Raw genomic sequence first — 17763 nt, forward strand, 5'->3', positions numbered from 1 at the left:
GACACTGCTACATTGATGTTCATAGCAGCACAATTCACAATAGCAAGACTGTGGAACCAACCTAGATGCCCTTCAATAGATGAATGGATAAAAAAAAATGTGGCATTTATACACAATGGAGTATTACTCTGCATTAAGAAATGACAAAATCATAGAATTTACAGGGAAATGGATGGCATTAGAGCAGATTATGCTAAGTGAAGCTAGCCAATCCCTAAAAAACAAATGCCAAATGTCTTCTTTGATATAAGGAGTGTAACTAAGAACAGAGTAGGGTCGAAGAGCATGAGAAGAAGATTAACATTAAACAGGGATGAGAGGTGGGAGGGAAAGGGAGAGAGAAGGGAAATTGCATGGAAATGGAAGGAGACCCTCAGAGTTATACAAAAGTACATACAAGAGGAAGTGAGGGGAAAGGGAAAAATAATACAAGGGGGACAAATGAATGTCAGTAGAGGGGGCAGAGAGAGAAGAGGGGCGGGGAGGGGAGGGAAGGGGGGATAGTAGAGGATAGGAAAGGCAGCAGAACACAACAGACACTAGTATGGCAATATGTAAATCAATGGATGTGTAACTGATGTGATTCTGCAATCTGTATATGGGGTAAAAATGGGAGCTCATAACCCACTTGAATCAAAGTGTGAAATATGATATATCAAGAACTATGTAATGTTTTGAACAACCAACAATAAAAAATTTTAAAAAAAAAATAAGATAGGGCTTTGAAATTGACCCTGTGAAAAGCTTTCCTGATATAATTATTTTATGCTGCAAACTATTGATCTATACTATGAAACTTCAAATTCACCTATTCAAAATTTATACATTATTTCTATTTTTTAAAAAATACTTATTTTTTAGTTTTAGGTGGACACAATATCTTTATTTTTTATTTTTATTGGTGCAGAGGATCGAACCCAGTGCCTCATGCATGCTAGGCGAGCGCTCTACCACTGAGCCACAACCCCAGCCCCCATTATTTCTATTTTTAAAAGTAGTTTTTACTGAGAGACCAGTTATTTTTTTCCTGTCAAATAGGCATTTAAGCATGATCTTTTTTCCATTCTTCAAAATTCTAAACAGTCTAAGTCTAATGTAGACCTCTTTGCAAGACAGTGCATGTTTTCCTTGCTTTTCAAGAAACCATGAAATTTGCTCATTTTGAATGCATCAACTAGCTTGTCCATCTCCTCAGAATGAGCATGAGCCCATTCTTTCATATTTCAATGTTATGATTTGTATCTAAAATGTATTAGTATAAAGAGAATAAGTAAATTACATATAAAATATTCATTATTATATTATCAATGCATTTAGAATTATTAGCAACCTAATTAATAAAATTTATTTTTATTTATCTTATTTGGCTATTTCTCACTGGTTTTCATACTCAAAAAATATTAACCTTGATAAAAGTAATAGCATGCCACTAAACTGAAGTCAACAGAAATTTTAATTTACAGTCCCATTGTGTAATTAGTTCTAAGACATAATTTATTTTGGGAGATTTGAAAGAAAAATGTATTTTCCTTCATTAGTTGATTAATGAGATAATAAAATTGTAGAACTATACTTTGTTACCACTGGGAGGCTAGAAAATGTAGCTAGATATCTATAGTAATAAGAGGGGGGAAAAGGGAGTGAGGAGAGAGAGAGGCGTGAAACTTTGTAAAGGCAAGAAAGAAAAAAATTTAAAGCTTGCCAACACTGGCCTTCCACTGAATGAGTCATCAACTAAAGTTATTTAGCAAAGAAAAACTGAAAATAATAAAAAAAATACAAATACTTAACATTTATAAATATAGCTCTGGCAGTACCACATATTTTAATCTACTCAAGAAAAACAAAATAAGCGTTCAAGAAGAATATTAGGGACCTATTCCAATTTTCAACTGGGGACCATATTATAATTAATTATAATTTAAAAACATTTAACATATTACCTGATATAAGAAGAAATAACCTGCGGTTTCACAAGTATATGAGGCATCTCCTGGAACACCCAGACTCTTCTGTAGCCGTTTGACTTCTTCTAAAAGTTCTATTCTTCGAGCCAAGACATAATTAACTCTTCCATACCTAAAAATTTCAATTAGGTAAAAAGGCAAAACTCTGTAATGAAGAGACTTGGAAGGAAACCATCAGAGAAATTAAAGAAAATAATAATAGAACTATAAACAGACAAAGAGAAAAAACAGTAGAAAACAATTCATATTTAGGTGGTAGTTATTTAGGTGGTAGATTACCTCATACCAAAAGCTACTTAAAGTACACCTAGGTCCAGTGTGATTTGGGTTTGTGTGAAGGGTAAATCAATTAGTTCAGCTATCTCTCCCTTGCCCCAAATAAAATTTCAACAAGGAAGGGAGTACAGAGCATTCTGGTGCTAGACCACTAACAGTTTACAGATTAATGGCTTTGAATGGCACTGTTTTGCATTATCATGTTGGAAGATCAGATTACTTCCAAAAGCTTTAAGAAGTAATTAGAAAATATATTTGATCATCTACATATCCTAACATATAGCTTGGCACCCAAACCTATCATCTTCCTAAATATTTGCTGAATTAATAAGAAAATAGATGTTTGGGGAGTATTCTGTCCAAAGAGAGTTAAGAAACAAAGTAGTGGAACCAAAATTAGACCTCAAAGTTGATATATACTCTTTCCATAATGACAATCTTCCGTTAACTCTTCAATGCTTAAAACAAGACTGAAACAGTCTAATCATTGTTATTCACATATTTAAAGAACAGGCAAAGGAAGAAGTCATATTCCTAAATGCTCCATAATTCAGAAATTCATCTTTGAGGCAGCCAGAAATGATGAAGAGTAGAAAAGAGATATAAGACACGGTCTATGATTTGAAGAATTTTTCCACTTAGAAGGATAGAAACATTGTGAGAGGCAACTTTTTCTGTTTGCTTATCTATAGTTTAAATTTTTTTCTACAATAAACACCTTGGTAATGAGAAAAAAATTAGGAGTATTTAGATCTAATAATAAAATCCTAACTCTTGTGACATAACATTAAACTTAAAAAATCAATACACAGCCGGGCGAGGTGGCACATGCCTGTAATCCCAGCTGCTCGGGAGGCTGAGACAGGAGGATCAGAGTTCAAAGCCAGCCCAGCAAAAGCAGGGCAATAAGCAACTCAGTGAGACCTTGTCTCTAAATAAAATACAAAACAGGGCTGGGGATGTGGCTCAGTAGTTGAGTGCCCCTGGGTTTAATCACCAGTGCCAAAAAAAACAAAAAAACAAAACCCAAAACCAATATACAGTGAAACTCTTTGTACTATCTGCACAATTATTCTATAAGTATAAACTGTACTTAAAAAAGAGACTACAAATTGTTTTTTAAAAAAGAAAAATATAAAACTTCAAATAGCCTGATTATTAAGAAAAGATTAATAGAAAGTTATTTTGAGAGAGTGTAATTATGAATGGTAACCGCCCCTATACTACTTTACCAGGTTTTAAATATTTTTTTCTTTAGAAAAAGTGATATTACTTTTTTTTGTAGAACGATCATTTTTATTTTTAATTATGACAAAGAGAAATAAAATATGCTCAAATGTATAAGCACACACATGCTAATAAGGCACAGAGCTTAGCTTGTGCTTCTTCATGTTCACTGAACTCAATTATTAGATCTTAAAGTCTAATCCACATTCTGAAGTTAACTTTAACATGAGAAAATACTATGGAAAACTTCAGGAAATATCAGCAGTAGAGCTGATGATTTATGGCATATTGTACTGTGTTACACACTTGACTTTTTATGAGCTAAATATTTGGTGATCTCTGTAATATTAAGAACTCAGAATAGACATGAAGCATTAATTTAGTACTCTTTTAATGTGTATGATCAATAGCCAACATATTAAATATGTTCAGCTATTATTATCTGAAATTGTGCTTTAAACATGAATTTTATAAATGAAATGAGTCATAAATAATAACATATAAATGAGTTACAACTTTGAAGAAAAACATGAAAATGAAGAAAAACATGGAAATAGAAATTTAATCTGAAAAATTTTAGTCAACTTAAAGTATATAATATTAATCATAAAGTACAGCTAAACTGGCAATAAGCCCCCAAACTTACACTATCACTAAACTATTAATTTACATTTCTCTAAAAAAATCAACCTCTTAATTGGTACCTAAAAAAATGTAAATTAAATGTCAAGATGAAATATGAAAAAAGAATCATCTAGAGTTGAACAATTTTAAACTGGCAACATTAAAAATTACTTCAATAAATAGAAAACAAATGGCAATTCACAATTTTACAATGAACATGATAATCCTCTTCACAGAAATCACTGTATACCTGGAAACATGGCATAAACAATATGTAGTCTAAGTGGGTTATACTAAAAATTTCAGAATTACATTTGATCATTCGTGGCTCTTTGCTCTTGGTGTGTCTTTAATAAAGGAGGAGAAAAAGGTACAGTGTTTCAAAATTCACCACCTTGTGCTTACCTGCTGAAATCTTTCTCTGTCTCCAGCTCTTCTTCTCCATGACCAAGACGTAGCAGGTGGCGCTCATCAATGTCTAATGCCATGATTTTCTCAAACAACTGGTTCAGGGCCTGGAGAATAAAGCAAAAAAAGATGATGGTCAGTTTCAAAGACTCAGTAGGTATCTTTAAAAATAACAGAAACTAACATTTAGAATGACAGAGTATTGCTCAATAAGAATCACAATCTAAACAGAAGGAAAAAAGGTCTTATACTAGGCCATTTATAATTAAAACAATATAATACTTTTATTGATTTCTGATATTGCCATATATGTACACTTGGCCAAATGAATAACCGGAAACAATAAAAACCATCCACCCATGAAAACTGAGCTTCTAATTTCTGAAAAGAGAAAGGCATTGGTTCAGTAGTGCTATTTCCTCCAAGTTGTAATAAGTCCTAAAATAATTCACCATACTGAGTTTCATTTCACTCACAGCATTTACAAGGTTGCAGAGAATCAAAAAAGTTTTCACAGTTGGAAAAGGACAGTGAGAAGGCAGTGTGTATAGGTAGACTACAATAGAGAAAAGTAAAATGAATCATTCAAATCTTAAGCTGAAAGTCTTCATTTCTCTATACAATAAGCAGAGTGCTCATTTATCATAAACTATTCTGATGAAAGCCATTTAGAAGTCACTTCTTTCTAGCTGTGAAATATTCATATTTAGAAGTTCTTCAAATCCTAGTATTCATTATCTAAACCTTTGTAGTTATAAAGTTTTGCAGAAAGGCAAAAGTTTCAGACTGGAAAAATACACTAATAAAGACATCATTTAAAAATTGGCCCCATTCAAACATCTCTCCTTTATCACAAATCCAACCCCAACTACTACCCCATCAAGTCAACATCTAGTCTCATAAACATCCAAGTTCCATACTTTAAATACAGATATCCTTTACTATCAATATTCTAGTGAGTTCAGAAACTGAAGAGATAAGCAAATTTTCAGAAAAATTTCCCACTACCCTAACTTTTGATACTCAACTATTCAAAACTGAGGACCACAGAAAACATCAGAATACATGGCATTACTTGCTTCCCTTAGTCAGGAATCACACAGATTTAGAGTGCAAAAAAAAATTATGATCTCGAAAAATGATTCCATTGTGAATCAGAAGGATATTGAAGAAACTACTTGAATTATACATGCAAATGAAGACCTAACCCCCCCCAAAAAGTTAATTCAAGGAAAAATAATCAATAGAGGCCCTTAGAAAACAATGAATTCTTTGGGTATTTTTGCAAATTAACCTTCTCTATGATTGTGCTATATGTCAATCATAAATAAAGGACATTGTAGAAAGTCATATCAAGGTAGGGCAAAACAGTAAAAAATACTATGCTAAAAACTTATGACTTATTATTTGTTCATTCTAAGACTTCAGATAAGTATAATTATTACAGACTAAAATTAATAAAAGTGGAAGAAAGTACTTTCCATAATTTTTCTGTTTCCTTTATCAAGATGTAGTCCAAATCAATTCCCCAAGACAATTCCTCTGCATAAATTCACCATATTGTACAACAAGCCAACAGTACTCATAGACTTTGAAAACACTACATATAAAAACATGGGTGAATGAACTGGAGAGCATTGCTAAAAATAAATAAATCAAACTGTAGATTAAATGAACAGATTGACATTCCCCAAACTCTGAACTTCTTTGTAGAACAAATCTTCTGAAGATGGGCCAAATGAAGTCACCACTAAGTATTTTTGAAGGATTAGAGGACCATGTAAAATCAGTATATTTTAGAATATTCTCAGAATTACCTATCTATATTTTGCTCCAGAGTTAATAAGTATAATTTGTTCTTACTCATTTCTGACTGCTTCAGAAGGACCAGGAGCGCACACAAGGCTTCAATGTAATAAGGATATCAACATGTACACTTCACAAAGATTTTAAATTCAATTTAGCATTAATATATTGCAGGCTTTGGGCTGGGGTTGTGGCTCAGGGATAGAGTGCTTGTCCGGCATGTGTGAGTCACTGGGTTTGATCCTCAGCACCACATAAAAATAAATAAATAAAATAAAGGTATTGTGTTCACTTACAATTAAAAAAAATATTAAGAAAAAATATATTGTAGATCTTGATCTTTTAGAAATACTCATTCTTCTAAATGAAGAAAAATGCTACTGGTAAGGGTTAGAAACTGAAGAGATAAATAAATTCAGTCAAAGAAGTAAAAGCAGTAATGTGCACATGCATACATACAAATGCGCACACACATACACTTGCACACACTTACCTGATTGGAATGAGTAACAATTAGAGTTCTCTGCTCTGGGAAATTGTGGTAGATGTTGGATATGATCTGTACTGCCACATCTGTTTTTCCTGTACCAGGTGGGCCCACAACCTTGGGGAAGGGAAGAAGATGAATAGATAATATATATCAAATACTAAATTATCACATTACCATACACTAGAACTGAATGATTAAATAACAAATTAAAAATTCATTGGATGGATTCAATATCATAATAGGGCAGAGTTGAAGAGTCAATAAACCTGAAAACAAAAAATAGGCGGTTTATAAGTGATAAAAAAGAAATATCACTTGAACACTAATCAAAAGAAAGATGCATGATCATATTATTACCAGACAAAGTGGACTTTAGAGCAAAGATAATTGCCAGTGATAGAGACATTACATAATAATACAAGGGTCAATTCACCAAGATGACATAACAGCCTTGAGGTATGTTCCCATCTACAAAGCTTCAAAATACATTAGGCAAAAATTAACAGAAATGAAAGGAGAAACAGATTCACAATTATAGTTGAAGATGTCAATATTCTTCTCCCAGTAATCAACAGAAATTACTGTTTCAATAGACAAAAAATCAGTAAGGATAGAAAAGAACTTAAAAAAAAAAAAAAAAAAACCCAAAGGGATCTAACTGACATTTACAGTTCACACTACCTCCCAAATAACAGAATATACATTCATTTCAAGTACATAGGAATAGTCACCAAGACAGATCATACCCTAGGCCAGAGACGAATCTTAATAAATTCAAAAAGTAAAAACAAAACACTTGGGGCTGGGGTTGGGGTTGTGGCTCAGAGGTAGAGTGCTTGCCTCCCACGTTCGAGACCCTGGGTTCCATCCTCAGCACCACATACAAAAATAAGTGAAATAAAGGTGTTGTATCCAATTACCAAAAAACAAACAAACAAACAAACAAAAAAACACTTGAAACCACACGAAGAATACATTAAAAATTTGTGCTCACAAAAAAAAACCTGGTCTAAATTCAGATAACAACATATGTAATAGTAATTCTCTTACCATGGTGAGCCCAGGCTGCATTCCAGCACGGATAGCCTCTATCTGTGTATGAGTGAACTGAATAGTATTACTGTAAATAAAAGGGTCAATAAAAAGTTGGTTAGAAATAGAGATAGATGATATTTAGTATACATTTGGAAAAACAAGGACCAAAAGTCTATTCTGTATTTGCCTTTGTTCTGTCAATCTCTTTACATTTACATAGTCCACCTCCAAGTAAAAGAATAAAATTTTTTGAGGGGGTACCTAGGATTGAACTCGGGGGCACTCACTTGACCACTAAACCATATCCCCCAGCCCTATTTTGTATTTTATTTAGAGTCAGGGTCTCACCGACTGCTTAGCGCCTCGCCATTGCTGAGGCTGGCTCTGAACTATTGATCCTCCTGTCTCAGTCTCCCTCGCTGCTGGGATTACAGGCGTGCGATTACTTTTTGATACATTTTGCCCATTTCAGACCTGTTTTATCCTGTAAAAGTTGCTATTCCCTAATACTATGCCACCTTTTTTAGTTACAGGACACTTGTACTAGGGCTACTGCTCTAAGTAACACAGGGTCATGAAATAAGAATTCTACTCAAATTAAGGTAACCCTGTGTAGTAGCATTTGTTTCTCAGAGTACCTGAACATGTTCCTTTCTGAAATATTATTATACAGTAGCCTAAAATGTCTGAGCTATTCAGTTGGTTAACAAAATAAAAGGAAAGAGGGTCCAGAAACTAAAGTATCTTAAGGTTTTGAAAGTATAAGAAAGCCAAGTCTAGTGGTGCCTGCCTGTGAGCCCAGCAACTCAGGAGGCTGAGGCAGGAGGATTGAAAGTTTGGGGCCAATGTTGGCAATTTAGTGAGATCCTGTCTCAAAGTAAAAAAAAATAAAAAGGGCTTGGAAGTTAGTGCAGTGGTAGAACATCTCTGGCCTTAATCCCCAGTAATGCGAAAACTGAATGAATGAACGAATGAATGAATTAAGTTAAAATAAAAACAGTAACCCAACTGAAACAGCGAATTTACAATACTTAGAATAAGTAGTAAAATTACCGTTTGGGTTGGTTATAAGGATAAGGTCCCCTATTAGGAATAACATGAGGTTCAACAATTAAGGTTTTTGCCTCTTCGGTGTCTTCATCTTCATCTGCATCTTTCCTTTTCTTCCCCTTTCCACTTCTTACTGGAAAAGTTATCCTACAAGACCAAAACCTTTTTTCGATTTACAATTAAAAAGGATTTATTAAGTACCTATCTTGTGCATGACTTATATGGAGAATAATCAGATGAGTAAAAAACATTTTGGTTTAAGGGATCTTATTATTTGTATAAGTTGAACAAAAGTAAATTCATAAGCATTAAAATGTGATGTTAAAAAATCAGTCTTCAGATTAGGAAAAAGTCATCCAATTTTGAGAGATCAAAGAAACAGAAAATATTTATGCCATATGCACTATGGGAGCTTTATTTGTGTCCTTCACTGAATCAGACAAGACAATAAGGGACAGGAAGCAGTTGAGTCTCAAAGAATTTAGATATCTGAAAATGGAAAGGGAAGATACTACTGGAAGAAAGAAGTAATAGCAGAGGTCAAGTACAAGCAGCCTAATTTTGCTGGAATGTGGGGTGAAACAGAGAAAAGTAAAGGACAGATATGCATCTTTAGCCTAGTTATGACCCTTCTAGAACATCTAGCTTTTTAGGCAGAGGTTCTTAGCCTGGGTGTGAAGGTGACTCTCCATAGGGAGGAAAGTCCAATGAACTTCCTAAAATTAAACTAAAAAAATGAATTATCTACATGCAATTTTTTCAATCTTTCTTCAAAACCTTAAAAAATAGATAGTACCAGAAACTGCTAAGAATTAGTAGGAAGCTAAGGGGGTCAGCCTTATTTGTTAAGCAAAAGGAGCAATCATTTTTCTTAGTTAGGGAGTGAGCGGCTCTAGTAGTGAGGCATTTAATAGTTCAAGTGGAGAGAGAGAGGTAGGAAAGACACCACCACCATCACAAGGACCGAGGGCCTAGAGATGTAGTAGTAAGGAATGACATTTGAAAAAAAACTATCCCTATAGCAGAAGCTACTCTATGGGTCAGGAATTATTAAAGTAAACATTTTAAAAAATAATGCTAAGATTTCAAGATGGTGACTGGAACAACAACTTTTGTCATTAACAGAATTAGGAAGTATGGCGATAGACAAGGTTTGGGTGTTACAAAGGATATATTTTAAAATGTTTAATTATTATATTTTATTTAACATTCAACTAAAAGCTGTGTATTATAATGTCCAACTAAGAAAGTAAGCCCAGGGCTGGGGTTGTGGCTCAGTAGAGCACTTGTCTATCATGTGTGAGGCACTGGGTTTGATACTCAGCACCACATAAAAAAATAAATAAAATAAAGGTCTATCAACAACTAAAAAAATTATTTAAAAAAAAAAAAAAAAAAAACAAGAAAGTAAGCAAACCCAGGTATACCACCCATACTATCTGAGTCCTTTGCCTCTAATCCATATGAAGAATTCAGGGATCAGCAACCAAGTGCTCTAGGTACTTCATTCTATTTTTCTACTCAAACTTTAAAACCAAAGCTAATTTAACATTTAATACAACTATATTTTGAATACAGGTTGAGTATCTCTAATATGAAATGCAAAATCTGAAATGCTCCCAAATATGAAATTTTTTAAGCACTGAGATGACACTCAAAAAAGTTTCAAATTTTGTCTTTGCTACCTACTCTTCTGACTGAGGACTGATATTCAAAATAGATGAAGAACTCAGAAGAACCTAACATCAAAAACACAAATTATCTAATTAATAAATGGGCAAACAAATTAAACAGACACTGGTCAAAAAAAAAATCAAATGGCCAACAAATACATGAAAAAATGTTCAACATCTTTAGCAACTGGGAAAAGCAAATAAAAAATACATTAAGATTTTATCTCACTCCAATTAGAATGACAGCCATCAAGAATACAAACAATAATATATGCTCAATAGGATGTGGAGAAAAAGAAACACTTTTATACAGTTGGTTGGAGTGTAAGTAAGTACAATCTCTATGGAAATCAGTATGAAGGTTCCTCAAAAGACTAGAAATGGAACTACCATATGACCAACTATGTCACTCCTTGGTATTTATCCTAAAGAATCAAAGTCATCATACTATAGTGATAATATATACCCATGCAGAACAGTTCACAATAATCAAACTATGAAACCAGCCTAGGTATCTGTCAATAGATGAATAACGAAAATGTAGTATATATGCACAATGGAGTTTTATTGTCATAAAGAAAAAAGAAATTATGTCATTCGCAGAAAAATGGACGGAACTTGAGATCATTAGGTTAAGTGAAATAAGCCAAACTCAGAGATCAAGGGTCATATGTTTTTTTCTCATATGTGAAAGCTAGAGATGAAAAAGAAAAGAAAATTAGGGGCAAGGGTCTCATGAAAACCAAAGGGAGGAACAATAGAGCAGAAGAAAGAGATCAGGAAGAGAGAAAAGAGGAGGAAAAGGAAAAATAGTGGAGAATGATACTAGCCAAATTCTATTGTTATACTGTGTGCACATATGAATGCATAAAACCCCTCCATTATCTACAACTATAATACACCAATAAAACATATGGAAAAAAAAGTTCTGGATTTTGAAACATTTGACACTTTAGATTTTCAGATTAAGAATGCTCAACCAGTAAATCTATGAAAATATCCCGAAGTCTGAAAAACTCTGAAATCTAAAACACTTCTGGTTCCAAGCATTTACATAAATGATACTCAACCTGTATTTAAAATCTGTGAAAGCAAGCAAGGGTAAAAGAAAAAAAGAATTTCCTAAAGTCAAAATAAAGTTCAACATCAGATGGCTATGTGTATTAGAAAATATATCAGATTAAGGGGACTAGGGCTATGGCTCAGTGGTGAAGTGCTTGCTTAGCATAAGTGAGGCCCTGAGTTCAATCCCCACCACTGCCCCCCACCCCCAAAAGAAGAAAATATATCAGATTATATGTAAAATGCAAAGAAATATTTCATCAGATACTATATTTCATTTTCTCCAGACAACACACATTATACTGATTTTTGTTTTTGCTTTTGTTTTGTGGTGCTGGGGACCAAATGCAGGGCCTTGTGCATGTGAAGCAAGCACTATACAAACTGAGCTATATCTCCAGTCCTTTTACTGATTTTTTTTTATAAGACATGAAGCTACTTTAATTGTGGTTTTAAAATAGCTTCTGCCCTAAGAGTAAAATATAATAACTTATTTCAGTGATTATATGTAGGGGCTGTCAAAACAAAAACCTGATAAAATAACTTAAAATTCACTTTAGCCATTGGTGCTGATGGCCTATCACAGACAGACTACAGAAGGCTTGAAAGGAGTACATCTAGGTCTGACTTTACCTGAAAGGGGGTATCTGTAGAGCTGGGTCATCCACAGTTACTTTAACATTATGACCAGGAAAGCTGGCTTTTAAATGTTCAATGGAGAGAAATGTATCATTGAAATCAAGGGTAGCAATCTGATTGGGCATTTTTGAATAATGGGCACTACTTGGGTCCCCATAACCTAAAATGATATCATGCAGCCAGTCAGGTACCACACAATCAGTATTCATCAGGTTTCGAATAGTCTCCAGCACAGCCTGTCAGTAAAAGGACAGAAAAGGATGTGTCAATAAGACATGTCAAACATTTGCACTTCACTGGAATGCAGAGCTGGCTGCACTAATCCAGAATTCCCAAGTGTTTCAGGGCAAGAAGCTATTTTCTGCTGACAGGTGCTTGGCTAGACTGAATCAACAGCTATATTTTCAGCTGATACCATACCCTGATTTAAACAAAAGACCAAACTTAGAAAGAACAGTTTATCCATTGAGTTCACTTAGGCATAATGACATAAATGAATTTACCACTTAACTCCTATTGAGTAGGATAAAAATCAGACTCATGTCAACCCAATAGCATGAAAACATTACAGAACCAAAGAAAATGCTTCCTTAGAAACTCCTGCAATCTTCCTCTCTTATAATCCAGAGTTCTTATGTTAAAGTCACATAAAACTAGAGCACATTAGTGTATGCCTAAATCATGAAACACATCACAACTCAGAAATACTAAAATTAGCATGGCGAGAAATAACAATAAAGTAAACAAAATTATAAAAATTAAGAAAATGTCAAATAAGATTACAGAATAAAGAATCAGGACTACAACAAAAAGTTATTATAGTAGCTAATACATATATACTGTCAAAAGGAATTACCAAAAGCCAAGGCAGATTCTTATAAAAATCACCTCAACAAAGTAATCTATCCTACATATAGAAATTAGGAGATGAGGCTATTAATTTCAAAGAATAAAATAACCAAATCAATGTTGTTTTAAATGGTAATTGCTACAAAACCCAATTTAAAAAAATCAAAGGATAGACTATGTTAATCTTAGTGCCTGGTTTTATATACTTGCCTTTTTCACTATCTGAAATTCTCTTGGTTCATATACTTCATTACTTGTTGGTCATTTGTTTAACTCCCAACTAAAACATAATTTTCAGAGTAGGAGGGACCTAGAACAGTTTGAATATGGGATGCATGCATGGATATATAGACAGATTAATGAGTATGTTCATATAACACTGATGAATAAGATGAAAGCTCTGCCCTGTAAGAAAATTGTAATTTTAGCAGGGAGATAAAATATGTCCTTCACTATACATATACCCTGATTTAAACAAAAGACCAAACTTGGCAAGAACAAAGCAGCAGAATGTGGCCGACAGTAAAGAATATTACAAAATATAAGAAGAATACAGTTCATAGTGGATGAGAGAGATGGATGCAGGGGAGACTTTTAACATTAGAAAAGGTTTCATGAAGGACAGTGGCACTTTAATTTAGCTCAAGTAAAGAATTTCTGAAGCACTCTGATTTATGTCATCATTAATAGAAAGTCACAGAAATGTTCTGAGAAGCAAGACTAAAATGATCAGTGTTAAGAATAGGAGGAAAGGTATGAAATAAAGGTAATTGTGAGGAAACTAGGGAAGAGACACATACAACTGTCTAGGAAGAAGTGAAATATCCAGATCAGAATACGCTGTAGGAACTGGAAAAGAAAGAAGGAAATGTGGGATGCTGCTCAGGTAAACAAGAAAACACCCAAGATACAAAAAAAAGTATTCTTCCTTTCCCCAAACAGGAAAGCTTTGGAAAAGGTTCCCCTTTGTTTGATCAGAACCTCAATGTCTCTTCTAAACTCCCTGATACCTTCATGTGTACCCTTCTTATGGCTTTGGCACCTTCTAATTTTTCATGGTAGTTATTTGTTTATATTTCTAATTTCCCTTGTTAGTAGTTAAGCTCTCTAAAGGTATAAGTTGTGTTTTATTCATCTTTATAAGCATTAAATAAATACATTTAGGAAAGGATTTTTTGTTTAAAGTAAAGTGATTGAGATTCATTTACTAAAAACTGACTAAATGTGAGACTGTCCTTCATTCACTCAATAAATATTTGTTAAGCACATACTATATACCAGGCATAGCTCTAGGTGTTAAGATTATGTTGACAGACAAAACAAAGATCTTGCCCTCATAATCTTGCCATCTAATGGTGAAGTCAGATTAGTAAATATATAATTATAAGGTATGTCAAGGAGTTTGAAAAAAATAGAGCTAATAGGATAGAGAATACTGAGAAGGGATAAGTAGGTAATCTTACCTACTTCAAGTAAGGTTGCCAAGGAAGGCTTCTCTTATCAGTTGGCATTTAAACTCAGTTGTTCATGTGCAATGAAGGAAAAAAACATGCAAATACTAAGAAAGACCGTCTATGGAGAGGGAACACTATGTGCAATCTTGGATTATTAAAGGAACAGCAAAAGAAAAGAAAAGAAAAGAAAAAAACGGTGTGGCTTTTATTTAGTGAATAACAGATAAAAGAAAATAAGAAAGGAAGCCAGAGGACATATATGGCAAGGCCTTCTGGATTATGGTAAGAATTTCCTAAATGACAGGAAACATTAAAGAATGTTGAACAGGGGAATCAAAGTATAATTTACATTTTAAAAGGATTATTCAGCTACTAGGTGGAGAATAGTGGAATAGTGGAATGGAAGTATCTCACAAGAATGGTGCAAGGATGGGAGAATTGAAGGTGTCTAGACATGGCATCAGTGGAGGTAGTAAGCTAATCAAATTATTGATGGATTGCATGTGTAGTTTAAACAAAAAGAAATCAAGACTATCTCCACTGTTCTTGTCTTCAACAATAGGGAGAGATGGTTCTTTTATTTTTATAGTGAGAAAGTTTCTTTATTTGACAGGTTTCTGGTTTGTTTTCATAACAATGGGTAAGAAGAGGTAATAAAGTAATAGGAATGTATAAGAAACTCTGCATTTTGGGGTACAGAGGAAAGAAGAGCACTTTCCACAAAATCTAGATGTTATCAAATGCTAGGTATGCTCAATGTTTAAGGTTTATAATATAGTTTCAAATAATAATTTAAAAAATCTTCCTTAAACTCTTCTCCCCACAAAATTATAAAAGTAAAATCATAAGTCCCTAAATCTCTCCTTGCCACTAATGAATAAAGTACAGATATATTATATATCAGAGTACTTCAGAGCCTTGGGGTTCCACATTTGGATGTACATCTACTTTTGATTTAAAAAAGAAATTCTAGTAAATAAGTAAACAGTTTTCTTCACTTCATCCTGGGATATAAACTGAGTACCTAATATTAAAAAAAGATAGACAACAAGGTGACCTTTTGAAAAAAACTCCATTCATATTTTAAGTTTTTTATTTCTCAAAAAACAAAACAGATTTAACGAATGAATTTCCTTAAATTTTTATATTTAATCAATGTTAAGAATTTAAGAATATTATTTAGAATAAAATTAAAGTGATTATTATTTGCTTAACAAATCTTTTATACCCAACATTAATGTATTTATGTCTTAAGATTATTTAAATTGTGACATAAGTACTTTTAGTTATATAGCCAAAACAATACCTTAAAGTTATTTTCCTTTGGTTTTCTCCTCATTATTATATTGAAAGTTTCATATACATCTTCTGCTCCATTTTGTATAGTATTGGTCATATCCTGTTGATACTGGTTTGGATCCAAAAATACTCTAAACGTTCTTGATTCTCCTCTAAGATTGGGTCTGGGTTCAGGTCCTAAACATTTTTAAAAGTTTGTTAAATACTTTTCAAATACTGAAGTAAGTTAACAGTATTTCTTTTCTAGGAAAAAAAAAAATGGATAAACCATCCAGACTTAACTCTAACCATTCTTCTCACTGAAATGCCCTCTACTTATCCACTTCATATTCCAAGAAACTGAAAGCATTTTCTCCTTTCTCTATAAATTCTTATGATTCCTTTCAAGTCACATAATATTTACGATGCAATGCTGTGAACTGCAACTATTTGTATATATCCCCAACTAATATTGGAGCTCTTAGAAATCAAAGAACTTGTCACTCACTAATAGCTCCTAGTAGGGCTTTACATACAGTAAGTACTCATAAATATTTTCAGAGTAATTAAATTTTATACTTAAGAGATTTAAGGGATAATTTCTCTATTCCTAATTTGACAGAGGCTGATCACTCTCCTCAACCTTCTACATTCTGTCTACTATTACCAGAATAAAAGAAAATTTTATATATACAGAAAAATGGGGTATTAATGGCTGAAAGCCCAAATGCTTCTTTTTGTCCCTTTGCCTTCTTTCCTCTTTTGGGGTCTTAGACCTCAAATTGTGGTTCCATTATGTAGCCTTATGTTTATTCTACCCAGTCTCCATTTCCTTATATTCTAGAGATGAATAGCCCAGACAGCAGCAGTTTAGTAGTGATGTGATCTCAAAATCACAGATGATAGAAGCTGATTTAAGTTTTAAGGGAACTTTATCAACCAAGTTGTAAAATAAACATTAGTCTTGGGAGTACTCATAATTTAAGAGGTATTTTTTATAAAGGAAGTTAGGACAACAGAAGAAAGAATTTCAAAGGAACAATTAGTGATAAGCATATAAGAGGTGACTAACCCTGTAAAGCAGTTTTTAAGTGATAATATGCTGTCATCTCAGGCAGGGTCATTCTGTCTATACAATAATTCTGTTTAACATCCCTGGACTACACCCACAAAATGCCAACAGCCTGTCATTAACCACCCTTACCCTAGTCATTTGACAATTTTTGTATCACTACATATTTCCAACTGCCGAGCAGTATTGTTTCCAGTTGAGAACCATTACTGTAATGAATCAACACAGTAAAACTTAAGAAAACAATTAGATAAATATATCACTGAATATAAAAAAAGCTTTAACAATTACATGAATTGTTTAGGAATTTTTCAAAGCAATAGTGTAAAGTATTATAAAACGATAGTTTTGAATAAATGTGATTTCAAAAAGATCCTATCCTTTCCAGTATCTAACACAGAAACTTTTACAAAAATACTTGACACATAATTGTGCATATTTATGGGGTAATATTTTACATCTAACACAGAAGATTTGAACCATAGTACTTATTTCTAAAACTTTGAAGTAGGTACCTTACACATCCTTTATATACTCTTTATGTTGAATTAGTATGTACACAACTAAGAATTTTATTTAAGAAGCAAAAAGAAAAAAGGCAAAGAAACTTATTCTGTACACACGATTTCAAAGAGACAGACCCGTACCATCCTCAATGACACGCCCTTTATCATCCAGCATGCCCTGGATTTCACAGCCTCTGACATAAACCAGGCCAACCTGCTCGATGAATGGTCTCCTCCGGTCAAACTTTGTGCCATAAGGTTTTGTGGGACGCACAGTAATTAGAAAACATACATCATGTTTACGAAGACCTAGTAAAACATAAAAAGACATTTTTATTTTTTAGAAC

At 33.3% G+C, this 17763-nt stretch overlaps 1 protein-coding gene across 1 annotated transcript in view; it reads right to left on the minus strand.

The window, feature by feature from the left end:
* Positions 1-17763, minus strand: part of Aqr (aquarius intron-binding spliceosomal factor) — a 125103-nt gene that overhangs the window by 33222 nt on the left and 74118 nt on the right. Inside the window, exons 18-25 of the mRNA XM_046461282.2 lie at positions 17558-17725; positions 15867-16036; positions 12252-12493; positions 8887-9030; positions 7849-7918; positions 6802-6912; positions 4500-4609; positions 1944-2079 (exon numbers count right to left, since the gene is read on the minus strand). Of these exons, the coding sequence (XP_046317238.1) occupies positions 1944-2079; positions 4500-4609; positions 6802-6912; positions 7849-7918; positions 8887-9030; positions 12252-12493; positions 15867-16036; positions 17558-17725 (1151 nt within the window). The remainder of the gene's footprint in view (positions 1-1943; positions 2080-4499; positions 4610-6801; positions 6913-7848; positions 7919-8886; positions 9031-12251; positions 12494-15866; positions 16037-17557; positions 17726-17763) is intronic.

Source organism: Marmota monax, unplaced genomic scaffold (assembly GCF_021218885.2).
Source record: "Marmota monax isolate L192 unplaced genomic scaffold, Marmota_monax_Labrador192_F-V1.1 WCK01_AAM20220418_F8-fsc00001, whole genome shotgun sequence".
NCBI classification, from domain to species: domain Eukaryota; kingdom Metazoa; phylum Chordata; class Mammalia; order Rodentia; family Sciuridae; genus Marmota; species Marmota monax.